The following is a 20,208-nucleotide window of genomic DNA, read 5'->3' on the forward strand; positions in this document are numbered from 1 at the left end:
GGGCAGCCCTTGCTCCTTGGCCAGGGGCCCACAGAGACACAGGCTTTGAGGGCTGTGTCATAGATGTGTGAGGAAAAGGGCAGTCTGGGAGGTAATGCCCTCGGCTGGCACTAGCCTGGCCTTCCCTGCCACGCCTGCCTGTCCTGTGACGTGCTCCTTTGTGGGTTGGTGAGGACCTTGCTCTGCTGACCAGTGGGACTGTCTTCCCACATGCTTCCACAAGCCCCCGCAGCCCACAGGCTGACTGCACCAAGGACAATCCCGGTGGCCGTGGCCATCTCTTTGGTTAACACATGCAGCTGCAGGGCTGGTCCCAGGCTGTGTCCCACCTGGACCTGCTTAATTGGAGTGAGGTGGCCCAGGGAGCCACACACACACCCATGGTGGCACTGGTATCAGCCCACACCAGTGCCCCTGGGAGAGGCGAGCTACTCAGTGTCAAAGACACCTGGGCCCAGAGCCTGGTTCTGCCATGCAGGCGTGCACCTGAGTCCTCTGAGGCCCTGTGTGTCTGCAGAGCAAGGCTGCTGCTCTGCTCCCCAGGCCTTATTGGGCACGATACAAATAAGATCAATCAGCCCATTGTCTGCACAAGGGACACCACTGTCTTCATCCGTAAACTCTAGGGATGAAACCACACCACCCAGGCATCAGGGACAAGCATGTGTGAAACACCCACACCTTCCTGGGGTGGAGCACAGATGGCAGTTTTGATGGGGAGGACAGCTGCCTGCCAGACCCGGGTGAATGGCCTCCCCTAGAGGGACTCTCAGCAAAGAGGGCTGCCTTGTCACACTGGGGGAACCCTGAAGGCCCTACTAGCTTCAGAGGCCCCCATGGGCCCACGGTGGCATTTCCCACACCCTAGTCAACCCCCTGCATGCCGAGCATCCCCTCACAGCCTGCCTAGGAGCCAGGCCCCTGGACCGTCCATTTCTGTAGACCAACTCAGTGCTTCTCCTGGGGCACTCTGGCCATGAGCACCTGTCTGGGGCCACAGCTCACACAACTCCCCAAGCACCTCCACCACAGTGCTCTGAGTACTGGGACAGGACTGCTGCTTTCTAAGCTCCTTAAATTGGGAACCAGGCCCAGAGCCCACAAACAGAATGCTGCCCTCCTCACCACCCCACCAGGCAGCAGAGGGCAGGGTGGCACTGCCCTTTCAGCACCACCTGGATCAAGCTCCTGGAGCGGAATGCTCTTTCTGTCCTGCCTGTTCCATGGGGTGTGCCTGACAGTGCTGCAAGGGATGTTGGGTGCAGGCCGCTCCTGAACCACGTGTGCTGGGAGACCAGGGGGTAGGGGGCTAAGGCACAGGGTGTGACCACAGCAGGGCACTTCCAGCATGGCTGGGTCAGAGGTCCCTATCCAAAGCCACTGGCCCAGTGGACATCAACCGATGGAATGGACTGTTACCACTGCTTTGTGATCAAGACACCGCTGCCTGGGAGAGGAGGGGCAGAGTACAGGAGCCCCAGCCTCAGCCTGCCGGGCCTCATCGCTCTACTTAGTGGAGCAAAATGGCTCGTGGTGATTCTCGCAAAGGTTAGCAAGGTCAGAATTGTGACTGATGTGACTTCATTTGCTAAAATTCTGAGTTGAACAAGTACAGAGGTTTCTCCCACCAAAGTCCTGTGCATTCAGGGTGCTGGGGTGCACAGAGTCCTGGCTGAAGGGGAGTGAGGGCATGTCTCAGACACCAGAACACATGTTCTAGACTCATCCAGGTGTCAACAAAATCCCAAGGCCAGAAAATTCCATACAGAGAACCACAGACGGCACCGAGGAGTGGGAAGTAAAGACTTCGGGCTCCACGCTCAGCCCAACCCTGTGGAGCACGGCCCGCCCTGTGGTGGGGTCCCTTCTAAAGCCCCCAGCAGCCCCGTCACCACTCTGCCTTTCCTGACCCGTGCCTGACTTGCTGCTGCTCTCTACCTGCACCTCAGAAAGCTGTCTCACAAGCTCACCTCTTTCTGCTTGAAGGTCAGGCCCCTCCCCCTCGCCTCTCTCTGACCGCCTCTTCCAGAGAGGCGCTGTGCCTGAGCAGCTGGCCCTTCTAGGAGATGGTCAGCTCTTGTCTGCGGCCTAAAGCTCAGCGTTTCTCTGAGGAGCAAGGCAGCTGCAGGCTGGGCAGACCGCCGAGCAGGGAAGGCCACCACACGGCCCTCATTGCCACTCGAGAGTTCTTATCTGCTCTCGAACCTCAGGAAGCCCAGCACCCGCTTTGGCCCCGAAGCAGCAATCTCACCAGCCACGCCCGTGGGACCCCCAAGCACCCACCCAGAACTTAGGTCTATCTCAGTTCTTCAGCTGCTCCAGGCCAGGGCAGCTGGCAGCCAGCAGAACCCAGAGGATGGGAGGCAGGGAGATTTCTAGTGGGAAGAAAAACAAACTAGGGGCACCCTTTCATTTCCAAGAGCACGAGAACAGGAAGCCAGGCCCTGTGCCCAGGTGTCAGTGGTAGACAGTCCAAGTCCAGCACCTGGGATGAGAAGCAGCACCCCAAAGACTCATCTGAAGACAGAACTGGCTCTAGAGAGGCAGCCAGAGAGGTGAGAAAGAAACCTCCCAGCCCTTGGGCTCATGTCGGGTCTGGGACTGGAGCAGGAAACAGGGAGGCAACAGTGCCTCTCCAGTCAAAGGATGAGCCCCTAGCGGGCACAGGGCCAAGGACCAAGGGGAACTGCTGCTCTGTGCACTCTCTGGTCATATTCGGCCAGGGGCGCGGGCGCCGGTGTGTCACAGCTACTAGCAAAGGGCCCAGGACAAGAATGTCACACCTGCTAGGGAAAGAGCTTCTAAGTGCACACCACCTGTCACCTGTGTCACAGGTTGGGAACAGGGAGCTCAGAGGGAAGTGACTTGCTCAAGGTCACCCTAGTGATGAAGGGACCTCAGGCACGTTAAACATCAACACCCCAGCAACAATGGCATGAACTGCATTTCTGGGAAAGGGACCCACACAGCAGCCTGGAGCTGAAGGCAGGTGAACACAGTGGGCTAGATAGGAGGTGGGAGGGCAGAAAGGCTGGTCCAAGGAGCTCCATCCCACAGAGGAACCCTCAGGCAAGGCTGGCGGCACTGCGCGCTCCCCCCAGTCCCCCCCATATACTGGGAACCGTTCCTGGCTCCAGGCTCCAGCACTCAGTGTGCCCCCTAGAGGCCCTCCCCAGGGCGCAGTGGAACACGGCTTTCACCCTGGCAGCTGGCAGCCAGCAGAGCCCAGAGGATGGGAGGCAGGGAGATTTCTAGTGGGAAGAAAAACAAACAAAGGGAACCCATTCATTTCCAAGAGCATGAGAGCAGGAAACCAGGCCCTGTGCCCAGGTGTTTGTGGCAGGCAGTCCAAGTCCAGCACCTGGGATGAGAAGCAGCTCCCCAAAGACTCATCCAAAGACAGGCTCTAGGCTCTAGGGAGGCAGCCAGAGAGGTGAGAAAGAAAACTCCCAGTCCTTGGGCTCATGTCAGGTCTGGGATTGGAGCAGGGAACAGGGAGGCAACAGGGCCTCTCTAGTCAAATGACGAGCCCCTAGTGAGGAAGGCACTGCCTACTTACACCTGCCAAGGGAGGATTGTGGCATGGGTTATGCCACCCCCTGGGCCCCTGTGCTGGGCACCGTTATCCAGCATGCACCCAGCACAGAATCCTGCTTGGACCTGGTAGCCTGAGTCCGTGAGGCATGCCCACCGTTACAGGAAGATGCAGCCATGTGCCGTCAAGACAGAGGGAGGAAGCCCGGGCCCTGCGAGGCCTCTGGAGAAGAGCCCATGGGGCACGTATGTTCCCACTCTTTTAGCTCCACCTGTTTTCTTGGACCCAATTTGTTGCCACAAGGAAAGAACAAGAGCAGACAGGCAGTGTGGTCTCCAGACTTCGTCTTGCTGACTGCTGAGGGCAGGTAGCTGGAAGGACAGTGGCCACTGGATGGCCAACTGGACACACCGGAGTCAGCAGGTTCTGGCTCCTGAGAGCTCAGATGGGACACAGTGGGGCAATTCCGGTGAGGTCAACAGATACGTTGCTGGGATAAACTCTCTTTTCTCGGAAGGGACTGGATTGAAAGATAATGACACAAAAGCAGCAGCACACCTCTGGAGCCAGCTGGTGTGGGCAGGTGAATGCCCTTGGTACACGGTGCCCAGCATGCTTCACGTCCCCAAGGCTGTCCCACAGCCAGGTATGGGAGGATGTACCAGGGAGCCTGGTACTGCAGCCCAACGTAGAGGGCTGAGCTGGGGGAGGGCCCTCTGCGGGGAAGGCCAGGACCAGCAAGGGCTGCAGAGCAGCTGCCTGGGCAGCAGGGAGGCCTCCACTCCAGGGTGTCCCTCCATTGGCTTTTCTCCCTCCCTAAACTCCTGCCAGTTTCCTTTTTTGCAGCTGACAAGCATGAACAAATCTGCTTTAAAAACACAGAACAAGGCTGGGTGCAGTGATTCAGGCCTATAATCCCAAAACTTTAGGTTGCCGAGGCGGGCGGATCACCTGAAGTTAGGAGTTCAAGACCAGCCTGGCCAACATGGTGAAACCCCATCTCTACTAGAAATACAAAAATTAGCCAGGCATGGTGGCAGGCACCTGTAATTCCAGCTACTCGGGAGGCTGAGGCAGGAGAATCACTTGAACCCAGGAGGTGGAGGCTGCAGTGAGCCAAGATCACGCCATTGCACTCCTACCTGGGGGACAAGCATGAGACTCTGTCTCAAAAAAAGAAAAACAAATAAACAACAACAACAACAAAACAGAAACAAAACCAGAACTTTGCCCCAGTTCTGTGCCTTCCTTCCTCTTTCCATAAATCCTGTGGCTTTTGTCTACTGCCAGGACAAGGAATACTTTCTAAATGCCGCCACATTTGTCCTCAGTGAACAATCCCAAAGGTTCAGAGGTATGCCCCTCACTGCCAGTGCGAATGGGCGGAACCTGGTGACTAAATCTGTGTGGAGTTAGCCAGCATCTTCCCATGCCGGTGCTCTCACTCAACCCACACAGTGCAAAGAGGACAAACCAGAATTCTCCATGGCATTTACTCCAAGGCACTAACTTTTTGGCTTCATCATATATTTCTCTATCCTTCCTCTGCTCCACCTTACCTCCTTGCCTATGGGGATTGGAAGCTTCTAAAGAGAGTGAGACCTATTAGCTGGCATAACTCAGGGCAGCCTTAATCTAAGGGCCAGGGAAGGTTGGGGAGGGAAAGACTGAGTGGGTTTGGGAACTGGTGGGAAGGAGGGAGGGAGGGGCTGCCTATGAGAAGTCTAGGTGGCAACACCAGCAGCTGGGTGTGGGGAGTGGCCAGTCCACAACACAGTATGGGCAAGCCAATGCCCAGGACAGAGCCTGGTCTTGCGGGATAATGGGGGGGCCCACCCGAGAGTGCCCAGTAAACAAGGAGGAGGAGCCAGGTCATCAGCCCAGCAGGAAGGGGAGTGAGGAGTTGCCAGAAGAAACCTGCTGAGAGGCCAAGGCACAAGGGTTTCATTTGAGCCCTCGATACTGACTTGGTGGCTCCCTGGGGGCACTCTCAGTCTGTAAAAGGGGCTAAATGTTCGAACTATGACCTGCTGCAACGAGAAACAGTGAGGCTCTGTACACAAAGAGCTTAGCTCAAGGCCTGGCACTGGCACGTATCACACACTGAAAACATTGGGGACTTTTTGTGTTTATAAAAATCAGTCCTACACGCTGCTACTAAAGTCATTCCTCCACATAACAACCCAACCTGATTCTGTGAACCCAGTGGATACTAAGCCAGAGGCTAAAGGAAAGGAGAAAAAGCAGTTTTAGCAGACAAGAGTGCAGAACCCAAAGGGGTCTGTCTGGTCAAGGAGACACCAGCAGCATGTGAGTGGATCGCGGAGCTCACAGCCTCCAGGCCATGGGGAACTGCACCCTGGCTTCTGCCCACACTGGCCTCCTTTCCACCACAGCCAAACAACCTACTTCCTCACTCCCAACTTCCGCTCCTCTGGAGAGCTCTTTCACCAAAGCCTTTCCACCAGCCGATTCCAGGCACTTCCTCCTGCTGTAATTCAACAACTACCAAAAAGGAGGTCCCTGCCAGAGAACTTAAGTTCCAGTCAGTAACTATGTAAATGGCACATCTCGGGTAACCCAGGGGGTTAGTATGCAGGGAAGGCAAAAGCTTAACATGCACCCAATGGGGGCCCAGGCCACTCTCTTGGCAGTGTGTGGTGTGTGGCACCGGACTTGGGGCCACATGGACCAAGGGCCATCCTGGCTCAGCCTCCACTTCTTCCTCTGTAGAACAGAGCTGCAGAGACAGCGCTGCACAAGCCAGGGTGGTGGCAGTGCCTGCACCTGGGCATTCAGGGATGGGCAGGGACCACTGTCTGCTAGGATTATAGAGGCATTTCCCCTAAAACAGAAACTGAATTGTAAAGTTCTTTTGGCAAATTTGAGGTTTCCACAACAAACCCACTAAAATGGAAAGCCTGTATGATTAGAGAACTTCAGCATCATTTTATTCTCAGAACCTTAGCACAGTGCCTGGCACACAGAATGCATGTGGTAACTACTTGTTAAACAAATGACTGTACCATGGAGCAATTCCAAATTTCATACAATAAAGAGAAGCCGGGAATTCATATCCCTGAAAAGCAAAATGTACACAGAAGTCTACCTCTACCTAGAAAGGGGATGTGTATTACAAATTACACACTCTACACAGCAAACTCTACAACAGCATGGCCCAATGCCATCTTGGCCACAAAAGCCACGTTCTGGAGTCTGTGCTATCCACTGCAGCAGCCACTAGCTTCCCCGTGGGCAAATGAGGGCTTGAAATTTATTTGGTACAACTGAGGAACTGCATTTTTTCATTTTATTTAATTTTAGTTGACTTTTGGGGTTTTTTTTTTTTTTCCATTTTTAAAATATATGGCCGGGCGCGGTGGCTCATGCCTGTAATTCCAGCACTTTGGGAGGCTGAGGCGGGTGGATCACGAGGTCAGGAGATCAACACCATCCTGACTAATACGGTGAAACCCCGTCTCTACTAAAAATACAAAAAATTAGCCGAGTATGGTGGCGGGCGCCTATGGTCCCAGCTACTCAGGAGGCTGAGGCAGGAGAATGGTGCAAACGCAGGAGGCAGATCTTGCAGTGAGCCGAGATTGTGCCATTGCACTCCAGACTGGGCCAGAGAGCGAGACTCTGTCTCAAAAAATAAAAAAAATACACACACACATATATATATTTTTTCCCATGAAAAATAAAATATATATGTATATATAATTAGAGAGTATGTCGCTATGTGAACCAGGCTGGTCTCAAACTCCCAGCCTCAAGTGATCCTCCCATCTCAGCCTCCTAAGGTGTTGGGATTACAGGCATGAGCCCCTGTGCCCGGCCTAATTTTAGTTAATTTAAATGTAAACAGCCACACATGCTTAGATAGCACAGCTCTAGAAAGCAAAACTTTTGCTTAGCTTCTGTTTTATTTTTATCATGAAAATGCGTACAGTATAACTATTTTAAGCTGAAAAGACCCAGATATTTATTCATATCCTCTCAAGAAGCACAAGCTGGGCTTAGCTTCATTTAAAAAAAAAAAAAAAAAGGTGACTGTGGGTTTGGCACTCTGAAAGCCACCATAAAGGAAGTCACCGGCAATGATAATGACAGGTGTGCTTTACAAAGGCGCTCAGAGGACGCCCTGAGCTCCCAGCCGTGCCCTGGGCGCTGCCCCGTTAAATACCTGTGCCATGGGCTGTCTGCCCAAAGGGATGGAGCTTGACGGGACGGCGGACACAGCGGTGGTAGGCGGGAACCGGGCTCTTATGTGCATCCCACCTTGGGCCAAGGCTTCCGTGATCATCTTTGAGGACAGAGGGACAACAGACAAGGTGATCGCAACAAAGAAACTCAGTGCCTGGGCAGGTGGAGAGGACATGTGTAGCCTCTGCAAGAAGGAGCACCAGGGTGAGGAACCCTTGGACAGCTCAGGGCAGCCTGGGAGGGGAGGCCACCCACACATTCAAGCCCACAGCACCTCCAGGTCTATCTGGGCATTGGGAATCTAGAAGATTTGCCAAGAATGCTGCTTCCAGACCTTTCTATTCTATTGGCTGCTCTCCTGCACTGGTGTCCTCAACACACTTCTGAACACACCTCACTAACAGATTAGAATTCTACAGCCCACAGAACCATCAGAGCCAGACCTTGAGGGCCCGCACTGGTGTTTCTGGAGACCAGGCTCCCGGGGACAGACGTCAAGAGTACATTCCACCAAAGCTTGTGATGAGAACACTCGACTCCCACTGAACCATGAGCTCAGGTAAGCCTGCTCACAGCATCCTTCCTTCTCAGTGGCACACTTCTTACAGCCCAAACCCAAATCATCCACCTCTCCTCCTCCAGGCCTGAGGCTGCTGGTTCTGGTATCTATTGAGGAACTGGTTTTCTTTCATAACAAAAATGGGCAAAGGTGAGCAAGAGAAGCCTAGGGGGACTGCTTGGCAGGCCTCCGCCCTGATGAGGAAGTTCACCTCCACAGGGATGTGAGTCAGGAACTCCAGTATGAGCCAGGACCATTTCCCTCATCAATGGACACTTCTTGAACTACAAAGGCAGCAGGGCAGCTGAGCACTGTTGTGGGCCCAGGCCCGACCACTCTTGCTCTGGGTTTTGAGTTGGGGATGGGGCCCAAGTCTCGTTTCTAGAGAGCAAGGCCTACAGGCACTTAGGATGGTAACAAACTAGAATAAAACACGCCAGGCTCAGAAAGAAAGCAGGACTGATCCACGGAAAAACAACACATCTCATGGTGGGAGGCTGTGCTCTGGGTCCCAAGCTCCGGAAGGTGCTGCCAGCCTTCAGTGCAGGCAGCGACGGATGCCAATAACAGAGCTCCAGCAGGAGAGTGGCTGCAGGGAGACCTGTGGCCTCACACACAGGGCCCACACTCGCAACCATGGGCACACACAGGAGGCACGAGAAGACGGAGTGACACAGCCTAGCAGATGCCAACCAGAACCTCACTCGTTCCTCCTGCAGCCAGAACAAATGAACTAACTGGGGGTGAGAAACAAAGAAGCGATCCCAATGGGGTAAGAGTCTATTTACCACTACCTGCGGCACTTCGGAGGAGCCCGTCTGAGAGTGCAGCAGTGCTCAACAGCACTCGTTCCACAAGGGAGAAAAGCCTGGAAGTAAGTCAGATGGTATGAGAGAAGCAAACTTTTTTCCAGGAAGAGAAAAACAAACAAAAAAACACAAGGAAGGCAAAGCTTAAGTCTAATGTACTGCTGACTGGTGTTCTTATAACTGAGAACTCCTGATAAGGAAAGCCCAATTTGTTTCAACTACAAATGCCAACCCAAAAGCACCAGTTATGTCTACTGGATCCGACGAGCCAGGCAGCTCTCAACAACACTTCACTACTTCCCAACACACATCTACCCAGAGAGGAGTCCAAAAAACCTCTCCCCGCTCCCAGGTCTGACTCTCCCCACTGCAGTCACTGTGCAGAAGGATCCACAGAAAAGAGAGAGGGTCCTCCAGGCTGGCCAAGGCTTCAGTAGAGCAGCTGTGAATCAGCAATGCCACATACATGTCTATAATGGAGGTCTGTCTTTGATAATCCTTTGTGACTTGTAAATTAGAGTTTGGTTTTCACATACTAAAAGAACAGAAGGTTAAACGACAAAGTATTATAAGGACTGTTTGAAAATGAGATGCATGGCCAGGTACAGTGGCTTACGCCTGTAATTGCAGCACTTTGGGAGGCCAAAGCGGGCTCATCTCTTGAGGCCAGGAGTTCAAGACCAGCCTGGCCAACATAACGAAACCCCGTCTCTACTAAAAATACAAACATTAGCCAGGTGTGGTGGCGCATACCTGTAATCCCAGCCACTTGGGAAGCTGAGGCAAGAGAATTGCTTGAACCCAGGAGGTGGGGTTGCAGTGAGCCAAGATCGAGCCAATGCACTCCAGCCTGGGCAACAGAGCAAGACTATCTCAAAAAAAACAAAACAAAAACAAAAACAAACAAACAAACAAAAAACAAAAAACAAAAACCCAGCATAGTGACTTATGCCTGTAATCCCAGCCTTTGGGAGGCCAAGGTGGGTGGATCACCTGAGGTCGGGAATTCAAGACCAGCCTGACCAACATGGAGAAACCCTGTCTCTTCTCTACTAAAAATACAAAATTAGCCAGGCACAAGCCTGTAATCCCAGCTACTTGGGAGGCTGAGGCAGGAGAATCTCTTGAACCCAGTAGGCGGAAATTGCAGTGAGCTGAGATTGCGCTATTGCACTCCAGCCTGGGTGACAGAGTAAGAGCCTCTGTCTTAAAAAAAGAAAAAAAGCCGGGCGCGGTGGCTCACGCCTGTAATCCCAGCACTTTGGGAGGCCGAGGCGGGCGGATCACAAGGTCAGGAGATCGAGACCACGGTGAAACCCCGTCTCTACTAAAAATACAAAAAATTAGCCGGGCGCGGTTGTGGGCGCCTGTAGTCCCAGCTACTCGGGAGGCTGAGGCAGGAGAATGGTGTGAACCCGGGAGGCGGAGCTTGCAGTGAGCCGAGATCGCGCCACTGCACTCCAGCCTGGGCGACAGAGCGAGACTCCGTCTCAAAAAAAAAAAAAAAAGAAAAAGAAAAAAAAAAAGAAAACGAGATGCATTCTGTCCTGTTTCTTGCTTTTTTAAAGAGACAAGAGTCTTGCTCTGTCTCCCAGGCTACAGTGCAATGCTGTCATCACAGCTCACTGCAGCCTCAAACCCCTGGGCTTGCATCATCCTCCCATCTCAGCCTCCCGAGTAGCTGGGACTGCAGACATGCACCACTGTGCCCAGCTAATTTTTTATTTTTATTTTTTTGTAGAGACAGGGTCTTGCTGTGTTGCCCAGGATAGTTTTGAACTCCTGGTCTCAAGTGATCCTCTCACCTCTTTTCCCAAAGTGTTGGTATTACAGGCATGAGCCACTGTGCCTGGCATGTCCTGGTTTTACAGGGGAGAAAGAGAAGTATGCTGTGTCCTGCTAAATCCCCCTGTGGGTGACATCGCCCTTCTCAGCTACATAAATAACACTGGAAAGAGAACCAGGTGTGCACAGCACAAGGCTGAGCAATTTTTCTAGAATACTCAGTCCCAGGCTACCCTTTACCACACCCATCACCACAGTACTGCAAAGGGCCTAACAGGGCGCCTCTCTTCGGCTCTAAGATGGACTTGAGAGACGGCATGGAGGGCTGCCGGCATTGGGGCCCCCAATCCCAGAATTTCATTCATGAACTCAGAGGCCTGTTTCCACAGCACGCAGCAGCTTACACATACAAAGCTGCAACACGTGGTCACCACGTCCTGATGTCCACTGTGTGAACAACACAAGGGGAGCTCCAATCTGCATCTCTGACCTCCTGGTTAGATGGTGGCTGATCAGATCTGAAGGCCCTCAAAGTGAACCAGTCACTCACCTCTATTAGTTTCAGAAACAATCTAGGAACAATCTAGGACATCAAGATATGTGTCATTGGTAACAGCAAAAAATTGGAAATTATTACAAGGTCCAAGAACAAGACGGTAACTGAGGATGGCAGGAGACATTCACAGAGTATGATGAGAGTCCCTTGGCGTCGACCAGGGCTTTCTAATTAAAGGAGAACATTTCATCCCATGTTGATGTGGAAGATGCTGCACAAAAACTGCAGGATAGCATGGCATTGATTATGGGAAAGAACCAGAAAGGACACCAGACCTTCTCTCTCATGGAATGGTTCTCTTACTTCTATTCCTCTCCACTTTCTGGGTTCTACAGTTACCACACATACTTTTAAAGTTTTTAGATCAGAGTACCGTAGCCTCACCTGGTCACTGTGCCAATTCAAGATTCAAAAGAAGATCATCAATCCAGAGGGCCCCTCAGAGCACTGGCTGCGCCCAAACCCCCCCATCCCCCAGCAGGGGGAGCTGCTATTGGTGGAACAATACAGTGAGGGTGTCCAATCAGCCCCCAAGAAACTGCACTGCTTGCAACAAGGCAAGACCAAGCTCTGAGAGAAAACCAGCAGAATGCAGGTTACAGAATTTCAAGGTGCTACATTTGGACTGAGAAGCACCTCATAGATACGCCCTACCCATTGCTGGACTTTGAGAAACTACAAGGCTCCTCTGCCACTAGCACTTGGGAATCCCCCGCAAGGCAGCACATGGTGCCACAGGGCAGGTAGGCAATGATCCTTAAAACACTAAACTCACTCGGCAATGAACCACAGTGGTAACCACTCTCTATCCTTCCTGTGCCAGCTGGGCGGGGACCTCCACATGAAACAAGGGGTGGAGAAACTGACAGGAAGACCAGCGCTTCAAGGACAGGCTCAGCATGGGCCATGAGCACACACAACTGGCATCCTGCTTCTGGAAGGTGATGGGATGCCAGTGAGACTGCAGAGCGGACACTTCCTTGAGCTAGAAGCCTAACGAACGTACCAGCTGGGCCTGCACCAGCTGAGAACATGGGCTGTTCCATGGCTGTTCACTTTCCAAATACCAAGAAATGGAAAGAAAAGGAAAGTTCGGCTGGGCACAGTGGCTCATGCCTGTAATCCCAGCACCTTGGGAGGCTGAGGCAGGTGGATCACTTGAAGTCAGGAGCTTAGGACCAGCCTGGCCCATCTCTACTAAAAATACAAAAAATAAAATAAAATAAAATAAAATAAATTAGCTGGGCATAGTGGCGCATGCCTGTAGTCCCAGCTACTTGGGAGCAAAGGCAGGACAATTGCTTGAATCTGGCAGATGGAGGCTGTAGTGAGCCAAGATTGCACCATTGCACTCCAGCCACTCTAGCCTAGGTGACAGAGCAAGACTTTGTCCAAAAAAAAAAAAAAAAAAAGGAAGGAGGGAAGGAGGGAGGGAGGGAAGGAGGCAGGAGTTCTAGGCTGGGAGTGATGGCTCATGCCTGTAATCCCAGCACTTTGGGAGGCTGAGGCGGGTGAATCACTTGAAGTCAGGAGTTCAAACCAGCCTGGCCAACGTGGTGAAACCCTATTGCTACTAAAAATACACAAATTAGCCAGGTGTGGTGGTGTGTGTCTGTAGTCCCAGCTACTTGGGAGGCTGAGGCACAAGAATCGCCTGAACCCAGGAGGCAGAGGTTGCAGTGAGCCGAGATCGCGCAACTGCAACCCAGCCCGGATGACAGAGTGAGACTCTATCTCAAAAAAAAAAAAAAAAAAAAAGAAAGAAAGAAAGAAAGAAAGAAAAGAGCAGTTCTTGCTTTCCTGCTGGGCTTGACCTGCAGTATAGAAGTTTCTGGCCGGGCACGGTGGCTCATGCCTGTAATCTCAGCACTTTGGGAGGCCAAGGTGGGCGGATCACGAGGTCAAGAGATCGAGACCATTTTGGCCAACATGGTGAAACTCTGTCTCTATTAAAAATACAAAAATTAGCCTGGCATGGTGGTGCGCGGCACTTGTAGTCCCAGCTACTTGGGAAGCTGATGCAGGAGAATCACTTGAACCCGGGAGGCAGAGGTTGCAGTGAGCCAAGTTCGTGCCACTGTACTCCAGCCTGGCGATAGAGACTCCATCTCAAAAGTTTCCATGAAGTAAGGTCCTGAACAGAGGAGCGACGGTCCAAAGAGGCAAAGGCAGCAGCTTCCACTGGCTGGGCAGTCACTATGTGCCACCACTAAGCTGACTGTGAACACACTACATCCCTCCTCTGCATGAGCCCAGGACAAGGGAGCCCCCCCGGAGGCCTGAGGACATGCCGAGACACACAGGGAGGTGGCAGAGACCTCCAACTTTGTCACACGAAGTGGTCAGCCTCCCCCAGTTGTAAGTAAACGTGAGTTCTGTGGTATGTTTCATACAGGGCTCCACCTAAGTAAGAATGTGACATGGGGACCCTGGCCCCAAGTCATTTGGTGCCATGCCAAGGTAGGATGCTAACCTCAGCTGCAGCTAAACACCTCAGATTCCCTCCTCAGACAGCTTCCCAGGGACTTAAAGGAGGTAGCAGGCACCAGGAAGGACATTACTGAGCACCCCCCAGGTGTGAGATGAAGCCTGCCACCCTTAAGACGACAGCAAAGTGCAGGCGCACTGCCAGCTGTGGGCTGGGACCCAGCCACAGTCTTATCACATCAACTAGCACATTCTGACTCTTTCTAAAGGCAACACCCCCTCCGAGTCAGGACCAACAGTGTTTCCACCATCATGTGGAAAGTGGAAAAACTGAAGCCCCAGACCGTAAGTCTCCCCACCTCAGTGGCGGCAAGGAGAGGAGGGGCTATAGGAGAAGGTACAGAAACCCTGGGACTCCAATCCCAGGACGCTAGGAGGCCAGGTGAGGCCATCTGCATTCCATTGACACGTGACACATAGAGACACACACATGTTCCACACATGTGACACACCAGCAAGCTCAGCAACACGGGAGCGGCACGCTTCTCACCACACAGCACCAGAGTCCCCGAGTGCAGGTGAGCACCAGGATGCCCTCTCCCACACTCCTGCTGCATGTGGCTCCCATCTGCTTCCGAGTGTCTAGAAAGCTGCCCTCCACCCTGGTCAGCTCTGTACTCAGACTCTCAAATGGAACGTGAGAGGTGAGGACAAAACTGCAGCCTTCTACTCTCTGATACATGTTCCCTGAGTCACTCAGAGTGGCAAGGAAGAGGGATGATGAAGGATGCCCAAGCAAAGCTGGAAACGACACGCACTATGAGACTGGTGGGTCCTAGACATGACCAAGCAGAGCTGCCCACCCCAAGGACTCCAGGGGTGTCTTGCAGAGTGCAAGGGGGAGAGAAGCAACTGCTTTACCAACTTAGCCCCCAGCCCCTAATCCAACCAGAATCCTCACTGTAGCACTCCATGTGCAGGTGACCATGCACCTGCTGGTGACTATGGAGCCCTCCACCCCCAGGCCCTCACCTGGACTCCGGGAGCCACCATCTGCGCAGCCTGAGCTGTCTGTACTGCCGTCTGCTGCTGCACCTGGGGCTGCACGGGGGGCTGCTGCACCACCATCGGAGCTCGGACCTTGAGGGAGAAAGAGAGAATGTGATTTGGAGCCACCTGGGTCAGAGAGCAGAGCCCAGTCCTCCTGCGGGAGCTTAGGAAATGGAGCCTTTCTTGAGATGAGGAATGGGACTTTCATGACTTCATGTGCTGTGATGTCACCTCACTAGCCATCTAGGATCCCATTAGCTCAAATCCAATTCTGGCAAGTGGCAGTGTGGCCCTCCCACTGGGATGTCTCCACATATCCCTCAGCACCAGCTATCACCACAAGCACTGACAGCTTCCAATGCAAAGCTTACAGCCTAGCCTGCTCATCCTCTGGGCCAAGCATGCTGATGGTCCATGAGAGCCTCACTCAGCCTGATTTGTTGAAGGTGGGTCAGCTGGCCAGCAGAGGGCAGGGCATAGAAGCTCCTGTCTGTATTCTCAGCATTCTGGGAGGCCGAGGCCAGTGGATTGCTTAAGTCCAGGAGATCAAAACTAGCCTGGGCAACATGGTCAAACCCCATCTCTACAAAATATACAAAAATTTGGCTAGATGTGGGGATGCACGCCTGTAGTCTCAGCTACTTGGGAGGCTGAGGTGGGAGAATCGCTTGAGCAAGGGAGGTCTGATCACGTCAGTGCACTCCAGCCTGGACAACACAGAGAGACCCCGTCTTCAAAACAAAAAAAAGTGGGGGTGGGGGGCAAGCTTGGGCAAAAGGGGCAACTGTGGAGCCACTGCATGGAGGGGTCTCCAGAGGGACGAGATGGGCCCGCACTACCACACAGGGGGCTCTTCCTTAGACATCTCCAAGCCACCAGGGCAAACCCTGCCAGGGCACATTCCACCATGCAGCACACAAGGGTTTCATTCTGCACAGTCCCAGGGGTCAGGCAGTGTGTTGACTCCCAGGTGACAGATGAGTGACCGTATCTGCTCCTCACAACTCTCCTGGACTTCCAGCCTGCCTGTGAGGCCTCTTGTTCACCCCCACATTTGGCTCAGGCCCCACTCCACTCATGAATCACAAATAGAAAAGGCCACAAAAATCAAGTAAGCCAGAGTTATCCAAATAGCCCCTTGATGCAGCTACCTCCATCCTGGTGATCATACTCTATCCTCTGTGCCAATGTCACTGAGTAGACTGGCTTTGTGCAGAGATACAAAATGAGACTGGGAATAACAGTATTTTATATTAATACTCCCCTCGAAAATATAGTAATGAACTTTGTTCTCCTGAGACTTGGCAGAGTGTAAAGAAAACAAAAAAGATACTTGCTTAGAACATTAACTCTGAGCAGTTGGCAAACCACCAGATACTGATGGAGCTGTCACATTCTTCCATGTGGTGCCCATTAGTCGAAGTGCTCACACCCTGAAAGGGCCCACAGAACTGCTGCAATCAGCCACACTGCTTGGAATGCGACTTGGTGCCCCAGCAGCAGCAGCAGCCAGCACCCTGTGCAGGGTGCAGAAGCAGCTCTCAGAACACAAAACGCAAAACACATGCTTCCCTGCTGAGCCATGCTAGAATCAGCAGGGCTGGCAAGGGGCGGGGGCTGCCTGAAGTCTCAGCACTTGAAGAACAGGACATACTATCTCTAGTCAAAGAGTCTAGAAACTACTGACAGAGTCATGGGCTGCATGTGCTCCACTGCGGGCCACAGGTACTCACAAATTTCAGTGGTGGTTGGGTATACAACATTTGTCCAGGGAGAGCTTGTGCCTGTGACACCAAAGGCTGGGTCTGTGACTGTGGTGGGAGTTGTGATGGTTGGTTCTGAGCAACAGGAGGCTGCTGGGGCTGTGGTGGCGGCTGGTGGTGCTGTGGATGATGCATCTGCTGCAGCTGCTGGGGCAGAGCTTGGGTGGGCGGAGGCTGTGGCTGCTGCATCGGTGGCTGCTGAATTGGCGGCTGGGCCTGCAAAGCCTGCTGCTGCTGCTGTTGCTGCTGCTGCTGCTGCTGCTGTTGCTGTTGCTGGAGCTGCAGCTGTGCCATTCGCTGCAGCTGCTGCTGCTGCTGCTGTATCTAGAGACAGACCAAGCAGCACTCGGTTATCGTTCATTTGCCTCTGTGGTACCAGCTCCTCCCTGTGACACTCTGGACCCCAGGAAGCCCAGGTGGCCATCTGCAGAGCCATCAAGAAGGCCTTCCTGGCTGGGTGCAGTGGCTCATGCCTATAATCCCAGCACTTTGGGAGGCTGAGGTGGGCAGATCACCTGAGGTCAGGAGTTCGAGAACAGCCTGGACAACCCGGCGAAACCCTGTCTCTACTAAAAATACAAAAATTAGCCAGGCATGGTGGCTCACACCTGTAATCCCAACTACTTGGGAGGCTGAGGCAGGAGAGCTACCTGGGAGGCTGAGGCAAGAGAATCACTTGAACCGGCGGAGTGGAGGTTGCAGTGAGCCGAGATCACGCCGCCGCACTCCAGCCTGGGCGACACAGTAAGACTCAAAAAAAGTCTCGGAAAAAAAAAAAAGAAAAGAAAAGAAAAAAAAAGGCCTTCCTGAGCTGACAGGCTGACCTCTCACTCACACAGGGAGAGGCACATCTCCTATAGAAAGATTCTGGGCCCCCGAGGCCAACACCAGCTGCCTTCCTGACACTGAGGAGGCACCAAGCGTGTGCCTGGGCTCTGGTCTACCATTCCACTAGGATGGTTCAGAGGACATATCTAGAAGCTTCAGCAAAAGGTGACAATGAACAGGTATAGCTCCATGGAAGCTAGGATAAAAGCTGAGGCAACTGCAGATTTCTGAAGCCTCTGTAATGATGCTTGCTTTGCCCCTACAGGTCAGTGGCATGAGCCTCACAGTGACAGTCAAGATCTGCTGGTTAGCATGAGAAGGAAAACTGTGGCTGCAGATGGACTGTCAGCTCTGGGACAGGGGCCCCAAGATCCAGAGAAGCCCAGCAAGCTGAGGCCTGAAGGAGTAGGAGGGTGGTGGGGGCCCTTTGGGGCTTTCCTCTCCCAACCAAGACCTGCTGTGGGGGCAGATGTTTAACATGTCTAGACTCTCTATGGAAACCATGGGAAGCTGAACAACTTCTGAGAAGCAGTGCTGCTAACATGACATCACCATCACCCCATGGAACACCAGCTGGAGGCTGACTAACACTGAGCCCAGAACCCAAGACAGAGAGGTAAACAGGAGGCACATGTGTCCTCAGCCAAAATGGTCCACAGTGGCTCAAGTAGTCCCAAGCCTCAGAGTGTTCACCTCACTTCTTGCTTCAGCTCACTCGTTTGAATCCCTTGCAGCCCCTGAAGCACACAGGAGGCCTGCCGCCAGATGCCCCGAGCACAAATGGAAGGGCTAGATCACAGAACCTTCCTAGTGAGTCAGGTCCTGTTTTTCCTACCTGTCTCAGACTTTTCTTTCCTTTTTTTTTTTTTTTTTTTTTTGAGACGGAGTCTTGCTGTCACCCAGGCTGGAGTGCAGTGGTGCAATCTCAGCTCACTGCAACCTCCGCCTCCCAGGTTCTAGCAATTCTCCTGACTCAGCCTCCCGAATAGCTGGGATTATAGGTGTGCGCCACCATGTCCAGCTAATTTTTTGTATTTTTAGTAGACGCGGTATTTTTAGACGGGGTTTCACCATGCTGGCCAGGCTCGTCTCGAACTCTTGACCTGGTGATCTGCCTGCCTCAGCTTCCCAAAGTGCTGGGATTACAGGCATGAGCCACCGGGCCCAGCCTTGTCCCAGACTTTTCGAGAAGCCCATGGAAAAAGGCAGGCACACATGTGTCAAGAGGACCCTTGGCTGGCTCCGTGCACTGCACCCAGCATCGTGACTGATGCCAGCCCAGGGCTCACATTGCAGGAGGGAGGCCAAGAGCAGGAACAGGGGACCTGGTACCTGTTGCTGATTTTGATGATGTAATTTAATTAGATGCTGCTGCTGCTGCTGCTGCTGCTGGAGCTGCTGCTGCTGCTGCTGCACTACTGCTTGGAACTGCTGCTGCATGGCACTCTGCTGAGCCTGGAACTGCTGCTGTTGCTGCTGCTGCTGCTGCTGTAGCGCCGCCTGCTGCTGCTGCTGGAATTGCTGCTGTTGCTGCTGCTGCTGCAGCGCCACCTGCTGGAGCTGCAGCTGGGCTGAGAAAAGACCAGAGTTGCCAGTCAGTCCACAAGGCAGGTTCCCAGAAACGCTGCAGGGCTGCACAGCGAGGGACAAAACAGCCAGCAAAGTCCCCACTGCCACGGCTGCCGCTGGAATCTGAACGTTCCATTTACCACAGACAGAAAGATAGAATACAAAGTAGCATTTGTGTTGATTTTGGAATTTCCTATCACGAGTTACTCTGTAATAACCAAAGAGAAAAGAAAAGGGACAACTGAGTCTTTTGGATAGATAAGAAGCCTAGACTCTGGAAATCAGTAATCTCCTCTCTGTCTCTATGGATTGGCCACTTCTGGACTCTGTACGAATGGCACTGAACATGTGCTGTTTTGTGACTAGCTTCTTTAGCATAATAGTTACAAGTTCGCCCATGTCGTGGCATGTATCAGCTTTTCCGTGTTATTTTTATCGCCAAATAGTATCCTACAACACCGACTTCCTGTGTTTTATTTATCCATTCATCAGCTGATGAACATTTGGGCTGCTTCTACTTTGTGGCTATTATGAAAACTGCTTATATGAACAGTCAATTACAAGATTTTCTGAGGTAAGGTTTCTTTTGGGGTGAACATAAAAATGTTCTAAAATTGTGATGATGGCTGCACAACTCTGTGAGTTACACTAAAACCTACCAAGTGGAGCACTTCAGATGGGTGAATTGTATGCTGAAGAGAATGATGTCTCAATAAAGCTGTATTAAAGAAATACAGAGAGATCCTTTGTATATTTTGCCATTTCTTCCAATGGTAACATTCTACAAAATTACAAGGTATCATAACCACGATGTGTGCTCACTTGTGTGGGTGTGTGTACTCAGTTCTGGACAATTTAACCACCTGGGTGGGTTCAATCACCACCAGTCAATACACTACACAGTTCCCATACCACAAGGATCCCTCATGTTGCCACCTCTCTCAGCAACCCTGACCCACAAACTCTGGCAACTACTGCAGCATCCTCCATTTCTAAAATTTTGTCATTTCAAAATTACATATAATATTTCAAAAATGGAACCATACAGTATGAACCTTTGGCTTTTTACATTCAGCATACAGGTTGTAGTTCTGGCAACAGTTCCTTCCTTGTACTGCCAG

General features: G+C 52.4%; 1 protein-coding gene across 50 annotated transcripts in view; it reads right to left on the bottom strand.

Annotated features, from left to right (window-relative positions):
* MED15 (mediator complex subunit 15) overlaps nt 1-20,208 on the bottom strand; it is an 86,114-nt gene that overhangs the window by 5,226 nt on the left and 60,680 nt on the right. For 28 of the 50 annotated variants that reach the window (XM_077950625.1, XM_077950622.1, XM_077950668.1 and 25 more), the window contains 3 exons: nt 18,851-19,089; nt 16,661-17,014; nt 14,910-15,017 (listed from right to left, as the gene is read on the bottom strand). In XM_077950625.1, the coding sequence (XP_077806751.1) occupies nt 14,910-15,017; nt 16,661-17,014; nt 18,851-19,089 (701 nt within the window). Of the gene's footprint in view, nt 1-7,721; nt 7,842-14,909; nt 15,018-16,660; nt 17,015-18,850; nt 19,090-20,208 lie in introns of all 50 variants that reach the window. The other 22 variants (XM_077950621.1, XM_077950645.1, XM_077950642.1 and 19 more) reach the window with 1 other exon arrangement.

The sequence above is a fragment of the Macaca mulatta genome, chromosome 10 (assembly GCF_049350105.2).
Source record: "Macaca mulatta isolate MMU2019108-1 chromosome 10, T2T-MMU8v2.0, whole genome shotgun sequence".
NCBI classification, from domain to species: domain Eukaryota; kingdom Metazoa; phylum Chordata; class Mammalia; order Primates; family Cercopithecidae; genus Macaca; species Macaca mulatta.